This window comes from Telmatherina bonti (assembly GCF_933228915.1).
Source record: "Telmatherina bonti genome assembly, chromosome: 8".
Lineage (NCBI taxonomy): Eukaryota > Metazoa > Chordata > Actinopteri > Atheriniformes > Telmatherinidae > Telmatherina > Telmatherina bonti.
This window is the reverse complement of record NC_136626.1, coordinates 26,215,324-26,227,976: the sequence shown is the minus strand read 5'-3', so window position 1 is coordinate 26,227,976 and position 12,653 is coordinate 26,215,324. Positions and strand designations below refer to the sequence as shown.

The 12,653-nt window shown below is 39.1% G+C and overlaps 1 protein-coding gene across 2 annotated transcripts in view; it reads right to left on the bottom strand.

The window, feature by feature from the left end:
• The window catches only part of notch2 (notch receptor 2), a 45,663-nt gene that overhangs the window by 12,930 nt on the left and 20,080 nt on the right, over positions 1-12,653 (bottom strand). Inside the window, exons 3-12 of one of the 2 annotated variants that reach the window (XM_079245540.1) lie at positions 5,478-5,752; positions 4,410-4,617; positions 4,140-4,273; positions 3,364-3,486; positions 2,372-2,605; positions 1,659-1,814; positions 1,381-1,569; positions 968-1,081; positions 739-852; positions 390-623 (exon numbers count right to left, since the gene is read on the bottom strand). In XM_079245540.1, the coding sequence (XP_079101666.1) occupies positions 390-623; positions 739-852; positions 968-1,081; positions 1,381-1,569; positions 1,659-1,814; positions 2,372-2,605; positions 3,364-3,486; positions 4,140-4,273; positions 4,410-4,617; positions 5,478-5,752 (1,781 nt within the window). The remainder of the gene's footprint in view (positions 1-389; positions 624-738; positions 853-967; positions 1,082-1,380; positions 1,570-1,658; positions 1,815-2,371; positions 2,606-3,363; positions 3,487-4,139; positions 4,274-4,409; positions 4,618-5,477; positions 5,753-12,653) is intronic. The other variant, XM_079245541.1, reaches the window with a different exon arrangement.

Here is a 12,653-nt window from a genome sequence, read left to right as displayed (position 1 = left end):
ATCCACAGAAAACTACACTGAAGGCTCTGGTTATGAGGCCTTGGAGGAGGAGAAGGAGTTAATTGGGTCCAAGACCAAAGAAAATAACTTGATTTTAGCCTGCAACAGTGTTAAAATATTCTTTTTAAAAAAGAATCTTTCTTATATGAATCAGAGGAAATTCATGTTTAAGATTTTAAAAGGACTTCAGTGAAAAGGGGTGAAGGAACTACAGTACAACCAACGCAATCTACTGCAGGTCTACGTTGATTATTACATTCAGCTGCTCATCAGTAACCATGACACGCTCTTGTGTATTATTTATGTTTTAGTCTAACTTGCCATTACTTCTCACAACAACAAAAATAACTTTGTAAGCGTTAAACTTCTAAAGAGCATCAAGCGCTTACCCGTAGTTCCAGGAAGACAGTTACACTGGTAAGCATTAACCAGATCAATACAGCGTCCTTGGTTCTGGCATGGGTTGCTGTGGCACTCTTTGACTTGGATGTTACAGATGGAGCCTGTGTATCCAGGTATGCATTCACAGGAGAAGGTGGCGATGCCATCCCTACACTCACCATGGTGGCATGGCGGTGGATCGCAATCGTCAATGTTCTCCTCACAAAGAACACCTTTAAACCCTGGGAAAGAATTTTCTTGTTAAAGTAACCAAAACTTTTGCAACATCAGTCAAGATGATATCTGATCATCTACCGGGTCACATCAAACGTTATGTTCAATTTGCTTCTCATTTACCTTCGGCACATTCACAGTCGTATCCATTGGGTCGATCAATGCACTTGGCACCGTTTAAGCAGGGTGTGCTGGAACACTCATCTATGTCTATTTGGCACATTTCACCACTAAAGCCTGAAGACAGCAGAACATCAAAGTGAATACAGCCATACACTGATGTAGCGCTCTAAAACAGGTTATCTACTGACGGCAGTGAGAGAAACATCTCAGCAGCTTTACGTATACCAACCTGCTGGGCACTCGCAGACAAAACGACTGACATGGTCCACACATTTACCCTGGTTCAGACAGGGGGAGCTGATACACTCATTCACCTGCATCTCACAATGAGTCCCCTCAAATCCTGCAAGAATATGGAGTAAAGAACAATAGGGTGAGTTTTCTATTTATCTATGATTAATTTTTCATCTTTTAGCATGAAATATATTCTTTGTTTTTACTAAAATAAACTAAATTCTTATGGAAGCTGGGAAAATATGATTGTTCATACAAATAAGTTTAAATTAATCACAACATTTTCCCTGACTGGTTAGGACAAACACAAGCACACACACACTTACACACACACACACACAAAAGAAGAACTTCAGATGCTGCATTATGTCTGTTCCTCATATAAAACGATCTACAATTGATAATTACCAGGCATACAAATGCAGGTGTAATCCCCAATGCGATCCAGACAAGTGCCGTCATTCAGGCAGGGGTTCGAAGCGCATTCATTTACATCTTGTTCACATCGAGGCCCAGCGTAACCCCTCACACAGTTGCATTTGAAAGAGCCGTCGGTGTTCATACATTGACCACCATGTTCACATGGGTTGGTGCCTGCTGAGAGGGAGTGAAGAGGCATTTGTAAGAAAAATGGAGCAGAATTCCAGTGCAGAAAATGTTTTCAGGAGTTAAGGACTCTGTCTCACCAATGCTGCATTCATCTCTGTCAATGTTGCAGGTGCTGCCGACATATCCAAGTGGACAGTTGCAGTTGAACATGCCAGTGATGGGGTTGGTGTCACACTGCGAGCCATTTCTGCATGGGTTACTGATACAGGCGTCATCTTTGTGGCAGAGCAAACCTGAGGAAAACATGTCATATTAAAAACAGTTTACAAAAATGTTTTCATCATTTGGAGTAAATAATCAAAACAAATGAAAATATTACATCGCTACAAATATTGCATGTGCTGATACTAAAGGATCACAAACTATCTCAGACTAATACATATCCATTCAGGCTTATGTACAGAAACTTAATGTGACTTTGCTGCTGATAGAGGCTTATTTTCAAGGCAAAAGGCAGAACTGAGCAACTACTTTGCAGAAGGAAAGTGTAATATATTCTGTGGAGTAATTCATGCATCTGAAAGTGTCATTCACAGGCTCTTGCTTGACATAAAATTAGAAAAAAAACATACTTCTGGTTTGACAAGTTCTTTGCCAGACATTTATTAAAACTCGACTGTAAAACAACTTGCTTCACTGTGAGACTTAAACTTATTTTATATGTTCAATTTTTTGTATCAAACATGTTTTCTTTTGTAGTCACATTTTTGTTTTGTCTCTAATTACAAAAGCGGCCTTCAACTTTGGATTTTGGTATCAGTTTCGCCTGTGGCTCTCACTAGAAACTTACCTGTCCTTCCGTAGGGACAGAGACAGATAAAAGAAGCAACGCGGTCAATGCATGTGGAGCCTTCACTGCATGAAGCTGTAGCGCAATCATCAATGTTTTTCGAGCAGTCGGGTCCACTCCAACCATTAACGCACACGCAGACATAGTTGCCCATCAGGTTGCTGCAGGTCCCTCCATTTTGGCAAGTATTTGGCTGCAGTCGACACTCATCCACATCCTCTGTACAGTGCTGACCTGTGGATGGGGGGGTAGGGGGTGGGAGTGAACATTAGGAATAGTCGTGTTCAATCTCCGTTCTCACGGTACATGTTAAAGCATACCTGCGGTAACTTGACTTTCCAGTAAAGAAACAAAGCTTCTGTCTCACTTTATAGATGTTTATCAAGTTTTTCCTTGCTGACATTATAAAAGGATTATATAAAAACATTGTTTGCCCACAATGCCCAATTTTACTTAGCAGCTTCATACTTCTGCTGGTTGGATTAGTGCTACATAAACTCAGACAAGCCCAAGAAAGCTAAAGTATGTATGTTTGCTTTTTTAACAATAGGCCTGCATACACTTCTCAAATATGTTAGCAGGGACACACCTTGTGTAGAGTACGAGCTTCAGAAGGAGAGAAAACGACATAAAATGTTGCCATAAAGTCCAGAAAACAAGGAAATGCAAAGAAGTGAGTTTAAAAATGTTTAAGCTTATTTCTAGCACAAAACTAAATGTTTATTTACTGAACACTTATTAAGACCACATGTTTGACAAAATAAAAACAAATGAAAATAAAAAACAAAAAAATCCCTATCTTTGCTGTTTTGTTGAGACAAGTTGTGGGAAAAGACCAAACCCAAACTAGTTCAATGCAGAGAAAACAACTTTCCTTTGAATAAAGGATCTGGTCTGGTTCCTCTACAAACCATGATCTGACCAGAGAAACTGTGGAAACCTAGACAACACAAAAACATGCAAATCATGAAATCTCACATAACATTTCTTACCAGTCCATTCAGGAGGGCACTGACAGTTGTAGGTGTTGACTCCATCCATACAGGTTCCTCCATTGGCACACTGATGATTCGGGCAGTCATCAATGTTGTTCTCACAGTTAGTTCCATTGAAACCTGGCATGAAGAAAACAGAAATATCCACTTGATTAGCTATTCACTGTGCTAATAAAGTACCCATTAAGGAAGTTGAATGGTGAAATATATCTGCTTCAAAACTTTGTAAAGCACAATATCTTGCACTGTATAAACAACAGCTTTTTATGTTTGTTGTGTTCACTTGCTAACTGTTGCAGACTGACAGTCCAGTGTGTCTAGTACACACAACCAGCAGGATCAGACTGTTTGCACCTCAGACAATGTAATGCAACAATTTAAAAGCTTAATGCTACATCAATTTATAGATAAATGCAAGTTACAATATCAGGACTTTTATTACTTTTCTTCTTCGCTTTACTTAAATGTGATGTGACATAAAATGATAAAGTTTGTTATTATGCAGACAAATTTTGTGTATTTTTGTTGTCATTATCTTATATGTCTTGTATAGCTTATTATTAGTTTGTGCTTATATTTTATTGTCATGTTGGATGTTTTATGTACATCATCTTTGTTTATTCAAAAGTGTTATGCATTTATAGCTTGATGATGTAAACCACAGGAAGAATTGCAACTAATGTCAGGAGCTAATGGGGATTCAAATAAACAAACAAACAACTTCTTTTAAAAATCAGACTTCGTGAAGAAGTTGCTGAATTTGAGCATCCTACCTGGAAGGCAGTGGCATGAGTAGGTGGTTTCAGAGCTTTGATGGCAGGTGCCTCCATTTAGGCACGGGGAGGGTGAGCAAGGTATGTATGAGCTTTCACAGTGCTGACCTGTAAACCCTGGTTTACAGATGCATCTGTAGCAATGACAGAGTTAATTTATTTTAATTAGTTTCCTTCAGTCTTCGCAGAAAGAACCTCAGCCAGATTTGTAGTCTTACATAAAATCTACTAGTTAAGCATATGCTTCCAATTAGATTGGTGTAAACTCACCTGTAGGAGCCAGGAGTGTTTACACACTCTCCTTCATTTTGGCAAAGAGAGGGTGTGTCTGCACACTCATTTGTGTCATTAAGACAACGAGGACCTTTGTAGCCAGGAGGACAGGAACAGATGTAGCTACCACCAAACAGAGTGCTGCATCCTCCACCGTTGGCACAGGGATTGGAGAGACAGCTGTCCTCATACTCACAGCGTTGACCTAGAAATTGCAATAAGGAAAACAGAGTGTACCATTAGTCTTTAGGATGTTCTTGGCGCTATTTGAAAGAGTTGTCATCTATGAAAACTTATGTGTTAAATGCATGCTGAAGAACAATATAAAATGAGTAGTTACATGTACTGAATTTGTACAACATCTCTGTAGAATTTGTGATTAAAATGAACAACTTTCCATAGATTTAGGCAGCTCTATGTCCATATTGTCACATTTTCACTGTAATAAACTGCTAATGGCTGAATTTGGAAGTCTTTAGATAAGTGAAGGCTGTGGTGTAGAGTTAGCTGGAGAGTTCAGTTGTGCTGTAAAAAAATAACCAATACTGAATTCTACAAAGACAAACAATCATTGTCTGTGTCTTCAGTGATTGAGCCTAGTTAGGACACAAACTGTCATTTTCAAGGAAACAGTGCCAAATATTAGGCAATCAGACTTAAGGCAGTGTTTTAAAATCTTTTATGGAATTCGTAGAACAGAATCGACACCAATGGGCCATTTGTTTCTCGCCTCATGACCTTACTTCATATTTAATTTTTTTCGTTTTATAATATTGTCACACTCTAGCAACATAAAATTATAAAATAAATTCAAGCAAATGATGCTGAATGGAAGTGGTCACAGGATTTTGAGATGGATTAAAATGATAGAATAACATGGTTAGAGGCTCCAGATGCTGAGAAATGTTTTGTGCAGTCAGAAATACAAAGGACTTAAAAAAGAAAAGTTTATGACAAGTGTATTTGAATATGGACTAGTCTAAATACATTTATGGTAATATATGATGGTAAGCAGTAACAGCAATCAAATCCCTCATTTTGAGAGGTGATTCAACAGCGTCTCACCTGTCCATCCTCTGGCACACACACACTTGTATTTGTCAAGGGACAGCAGAGTGCAGACCCCATTGTTGGCACAGGGGTTGTTGGGGTAACACGTGGAGTTCTGGGGAGTTTGGCAATATTGTCCAGTGTACCCAAGAGGACAGGTGCAGCTGGCGCTACTTGGTACAGGTACACCAGCCGACATGGACACAGAACAGTTCCCTCCATTCAGGCAGTAACCAGGATGACAAGGGTCCTTGTGTTGACAGTACTCACCCAGAAAGCCAGGAGCACACCTGGACATACAAAAACACAGAAATTAGTAATGAAGCAAAGCAAAACCACCGAGCATTTAAAGCTTATCAGTCCTCAGTGCAGACAATACAGCAGAGAAATGAGCTGGACAAATTGCCAAATATGTATGTCCTTGTCAGACATGCAAACAAATAAAACAAAAGTTGAGTTTCAGTCAGGTGGCTTTAACGCACCACATCAGACAAATGTTGCCATGGGCTTTGCTAGAGCACTGAGAGAGGCATCTGCAAAGAGGTCCTACACACATACAAACACATCAAAGACAGAAATATACCAGCACAAGTACACACTATTGTCTATGACCTCGGAACGACTACATAGCGACTTAAACAACTCTATGTGGAAAACCACATCCCTTATTACGAGTACTAACACAATGTTTGGTTGTGTGTAAAAGAAAACTGGCTGTTCAACTACTGTAGCATGAAATGGTCGATGGATTTTGTTTATTTTGTACTTTTCTTCATACAAAGATGTAAAGCCATTTATAGCACTAAGTCTCTTAGTAACATATGGATGCACATTCACAGAAGCTTCTTCGTAGTGTCGAGGGTTTCTGAGTTATGCATTTTATGGTGCCAAAACAGCAAGAGAAGAGATGAACTGATCCACTAACCCTAAAGGAAGAGCTCTGAACCCAAAGCTGTTTCACCACAAACCTTCATAAGAAAAAAGGCAGAAGCTTGGCTCTGGAAAGGTTAAACTGTGGCTACTAGTGACAAAGGAGAAGTTAAGAAGCAGAAGGATGTGGAGTAAAGTTGTTGACTTAAGACTGGCAGAAACTAAAAACAAGAGGAAAGTACTTATTTGGACAAAGTGATTGCAACATTTATGACAACTGTAATATGTGAAGTTCAGGGAAAAAAAGAAAGAAAACAAAGAATAAGTGTGACTTCATGAAAAACAACATTTTGTATCTGACTTATTCATCCCTTTCTTTCATATTCATGTAGCTTCCTTTTTAGCAAAATGATTCATCAACATGCAAGGCAGAGGGGAAAACTTTACACTGCTGCACAATGTGTCCACTAGGGATCTTACCAAGGACAATGTTCCCTTTATTACTTTCTATTCCTCTGTTTTTAGTCAGCCACTCCTACTTTAACTCATCACTTCTCTATGTGAGACAGTACTTGGTCAGATGTGTTAGTTTGTTCCTACATAAAAATGGCATTAGTCAAGTAATTTCCTGTGCATGCTCTTATGATCTGTGATCATTGTGTGTGGGCACATGGCAGACATGCTGTCTGGGGACTGTGGGCGACACCAACATGCTGCCTCTTTACAGAGGCCTCTAAACCTCCCTCCCAAGAGGGGCTCAGGTAACACAACAGGAAGGAGAGATACACCACACAGTAACAGGCACACATACACAGGCACATTAATGTCTTTCACAATCTTTGTAAACTAAAGAAAGGTAATTATGAACAGGCCCATTATTATAAAAAATGTGAAGAGGAGAATTAAAAAAGAACACGCACACACACACACACACACACACACACACACACAGTTGAAACACTAAATGAGACAGTGGAGATGAGAAATTGTGTGAAATCAGTCTAACACTTACTAACTTGTATTTATTACTGGCAACTCCACCCCAAAGCAGCTTGAAGATATTAGGGTTTTTTTGCACACGGGAAAGCAGAAGAGCCATGAATCACACTAGGCCAAGTTTCACATATCAATCACATCCCAGAAACCTCAGTCTGGTACAAGAGAGTCACTAAACGTCTTCTCAAAGACAACTAAAAACCTCTGACAGTTAATTCCCACAAGTATAATTGGAACACAGCGTATATCAAAGGCACTTGCATTTAAACACACTTTGTACACGCACTTTTACCTGTGTGGCACAAACCCGCTGACCGAAAACATGACTCATTGTGACATATTTCTCACCACAAGCTAAGATGCAGTTTACGTCCAAGTCAATTTGGAGTGAAAACTTTGAAGAAAAGTTAATGAATCTATCAACTTTCAATACAAATAAGGACAATGAGCATGTGTTTTCTTTTCAAATACTGCATTTATGGGTATTAAACCAAAGAATATCAACAGCAACATATTAAAAATGTATAATTTATTTTCCTAATCTAACACACAAAATAGCCTATTTTCACATATTTAATGTGTTAGCAGCCAGCCTACCAAGATGGCACATGAGTAATGTGGAACCTTCAAAGAAAAGCCTTGTCATGCCTCTTAGGTTCAGATTAGACATGGACATCATCTGTCATTCTCATCTCTGCCCCTGTATCAGCATGTCTGCGGAGCAACTCCCTACACACTGCATAGACACACACACAAATACACAAACGCAGACATCCCTTCCCACTCTTACTCCCCGCTGTAAACACAAACACAGCTTGGTCATGATATCACAACAAGACGGCAGCCCTGGGAATTAGGACTGCTCTTTTATCCTCTCCGCCCCCTCTCCTAGAATAATGACATGGTCCTCTGCCCTGTGACATACATCACATTAGCAGGCTGTCACATAAAGAACACCATGTCCAGGTTAAGGCAAGGTTTATGTTTCACTGGGAATATTTCACACATTTTCAGAGTTTAAAAAATGGGGAATATGACATGGATATTTAAAGTCAAGTGCCGCCACCTCATGCGAGATGGGAAATTCTAAACCAAATGCTTTCATGTAATGTTGAATCTAATGTTGAAGTCTTTTTAGGTCACTGCATTTGAAGTGAATTATTTTTCTCTGTGCTGTTGCTGGAAGCAGAGCTTCTATGCCACCTGTGACAGAGGTCTCTTTCAACCGAACACAACCCTTCAAGCATGATTAGATTTTCTGAGAATTTTGGGAATATTCAAAAGTGCTGACAGAGAAGATGCACGGCAAGCTCTTTTAAATTCAATCGCTGCTATCTAACCAGTGTTGACAGAACTAAATACAGTGGAGTCAGGAAACAATATGTGGTCCTTCAGGTTTCGCTGCCAGATAGTGAGCTCATTATTAGCCCCTGGCTGTATGACTAGAGCCTGAGGCAAACAGGCAAGGCCATGCATGATTCACATTACCATCAGGGAGTGGTGCATTACTGAGGAAGCTATAACCCAATACATGGTCATACTAGTATTTGGTTAAAAACAACACAGCCAGTGAAGTAGATCCTCTGACATACTTCCATATTCACTGCAACAAAGGCAAGATTTTGCACACGAATGGATGTTCAGACACTTACACATACATATACTGAGCTCAACTTTCACGAACAACACAGCAAAGAAGGGTTTTAGCTGCCAAACTCATCTATGGCTTTCTTTGTTTTGCTCCATGAGGATTTTTTTCCCTCCACTTTTCTCCATCCTTCTTTTACTCTCTGCAGTTTCCTGCAGCTCTTTTTCTCACTCCTCCACCTCTCATTTCTAACCCTCTCCTGAGGTGTCAGGTTTCTACAGCTGGTTCACATTAGCACCCCCATCCTATGCACACCCCTTCCTCACTCTCTCTCTGTACTCCCTGATTTTCTCCCTCCACCTCCTCTACCTCACGCTGACCTTTGCCTATCCTGCTTAGCTGTGGGGGTTTTAAGTGAAGAATGAGGAGTGGGTAAATTCTCACTTGCTCATGTAATGACAACAACCTCTTTTACTCTTCTTTCTTAGAACCAATTTTTCCCCTCCTATCTCTTTATCTTCAGCTACAATTCCACCCCCAATCATCTTCCAGCCACTACTTTAGCCACAGCTACACTCAATAACTTCATCATTCTCTCCCCCTGCGGCTATCATGAAGACACTGTGTGAGAGAAACAGAAGGAGAGCATAAACCAGCTCACATTTCAATCCCTGGATCATTCCCTCGCTTGGCTACAGCATAGGTGGCCTATTCACCGTACTTTCCTGTTCTTTGTGTTTGTAATAAATTATCTGCAGAACATTGACCGTGTTGACGTTTCTCAGCACAAAACAATTCTTCACATATGAAACTTGTTGCATTGTTTTCTAGTGCTTGGCGACATTTTGGGAATCACTATAATTATACTATTGGTGTGATCCACAGTAAGTGGGAAAAACACAACTTAAGGTCTTGCAATGACATTTTTAATGGCATACCAGTGAGGCCGAAATACCAGTAGCTGCTGCAAAAGAGCAGCCTTATTGCACACTGGAAAAATAACCAAATGCACCTTCACTTCAATATGTAAATGTTCGACTATTGCTCCTTCTTAGAGGGATGGAAACTGTGAGTAGTTTCATAATTTGGAGGTTGAGTTGCCACTCTATTGTTTTTCAGCATACCTTTTTTTTCTATCAAAGTAGAAAGTTGTGGCAAAAAAAAAAAAAGCACAGGTTGGTTTAGGGTGAGGATAGGGGGTGGGGAGAACGATTATAAGTCTAATGTCAAAGTTACACTGTGAAAGAGGGAGAAAGATAGAGGAAGGAGGGTGCAATGCAGTGGAAGTAAAGCCTAAGACAAATAATGATAGAGCGAGACATACCAGAAAGAGAAGCAACCCAAGCAGTCAGACTAAAAGTATCAGTGTTGACTGAATAAAGGCGTGTGGAGCAGGGTGGAGTCCACACGAGCTTCAAGTGGTAAAATCTCAGGCCATGTTTAGAAACATCCAAAAAGATTCATTTGAGCAGCTATGGTACAGCGCAACTCATTTAGTCCCTAAATGCCCTTTCTGTACGTTGCTCTGTCATTATTCTGTTCCTGTGGCTATTCAAGGGGAAACCTTCAACAATGGTCCATAAATGTTCCGTTTCTACATCTATGCTATGTATATTTCAACACCACTGATTTATAAATATATCTAAACAATAATAAAATATATAGCCTCTTCATAAGGTGCCGACTTGATGAGAAAGCCTTTGCAAATACTGTATTTTACTGCTGCAGTAAAAATAGCAACAACAAAATGTGGTTTTTATTCTTTTTGTATGCAACAACAAAATGACAGAAAAAAGCAAATAGTTTTATTTTCTGCATTGGTACATGTTTGTCTCTTGATCTTTTCATACTTAGAAATAAGTCAACTTTACTCAAATCAAATTTATTTCAGGAATTTTTCTTCACTGAATTAGTCTTATAGCTAACTCAGTGAAGAAACATGAAAATCACCCTGGACAGATGCATGTTAAAAGAATTGTTAACTTGATGACAGAATGAGATACTTCTAATCTCATAGCATCTCATTGATATGTGACCGAGAGGCACTTATCGCCCCACTGTAATTGGGTTTATTGTCTTGTCGCTACATTCCCCACAGCTTTGAAAGTCTTTCCTTTTAGAAGAGGGGCATGAATTACATAATATTCTCCCAGCAATACCAATGTTCAGAAAAAAATACATCAAAAATATATTTTGATTTAAGTTGCTACTTAAGGATCTAATTATTATTATTATTATTATTATTATTATTATTATTATTGCTGTTGTTGTTGTTGTTATTATTATTTGCTGCATTATTATGCACCCCTGAAGCTGATTGTACAGGGAAAATACTTGAAATGTTGTTGGATATAATGAGCGACTCTACATTCGCTACACATAACAGTGAGTAAAGAACAGTTTGTTTAATAAGAGGCTTCTTCATATGTACTGCAGTACAGAAAAGTTTAAAAAAAGTCCTCACCCTTAAAAGAAATTACCTTATAGAATCACATGCTTTTACCGACAATTATTTATTTTTAATAAAAATGAATAAACACTGCGAATACAACATCATAATTTCCTCTGGGGATTTGACAACATATTTTTCTCTTCATATCATAAATCTAAGGTGTAGTTCTGGATGAAAATGATAAAGTAAAATTCATGTCAATTCAACAAGCTGAAAGTCAGATTTTCTGTAACAGCTTGTGAACTTTTACTCAGGCCAAGATGCCCTTGACCCTCCAGAGATACAAACATTCACAAAGAAACTGTTATCATTGTGGTGGCTACCATGCCTACATTGTTTGCAACTTGGCTGTGGGAAGGAGATAAATCTTTATAAAGTAAGATTGGGAAATTACTGCAGCGGTTCTAATTTTCTTCTTTGGGCTATTGCCTCTTAAGTCTGTTAGATACTCTGTGAAAAGCAGAAACTTTTTACTTGTTCTTGAAGTCCCAAGAACTAAATTTGTTCTTGTGAATGTGGTTGAGGACATCTTGCAGCTTTTTCTTGAAGCATCAGGAGAACTTTTGTTTTCTGGGGTCCAACAGTATTGTGTGACTGGTCATACATTTCAGGGTGGCACGGTTAACTAAGAAAAGTGTAACACGTTAAGTTGTCACTTCCAAATTTGCGTTTCTGCTGAAGTGAAGTTAAACATATAGCTTTAAATGACAGCTTATAAAGGTGGTTAGTAAGAATGTACATGAATACAAGATATGTAATATATGAGTACAAAAATGACAGTGCATGCACAACCCCGCTCTGCCAAAAACCATGTATGAAATCACCAGATGAATTAATCCCAAACACTTTTAGGTTGTGCATTTAGTTTTATAACCACACAATGACTTAGACATTAGATAAACATTGAGAAGATTTACATATGAACTTCCTGTCACATATGCTACACTCCTAAAGGTAAATGAAAATGAACAAAAAGTATTGGTATTCATAAATATAAAGACGCCAGGTGAGCTGTGTGCACAGACCCCTGAAGCAGTGGGAGAGATTGAGGCATGGATAGATGAGTGACAGTTTGATGAAGGAGGCATAGCAAAGGGGAAATTACACTCCTCTCCACACTTCTCCCTAGTCTCCCTTCCACCTCCACACAGCTCTCTCATCATTAGTAAGGAGTTTTGCTCTAAGGTATTCCTCCTCAAATTACCTGAAAAGAGACATCCTCTTTTGTTTTGGCCCTTTCTCTTCCTCTGTCTACCCTGCGGGTTAATTTTACCTGTCAGATCAA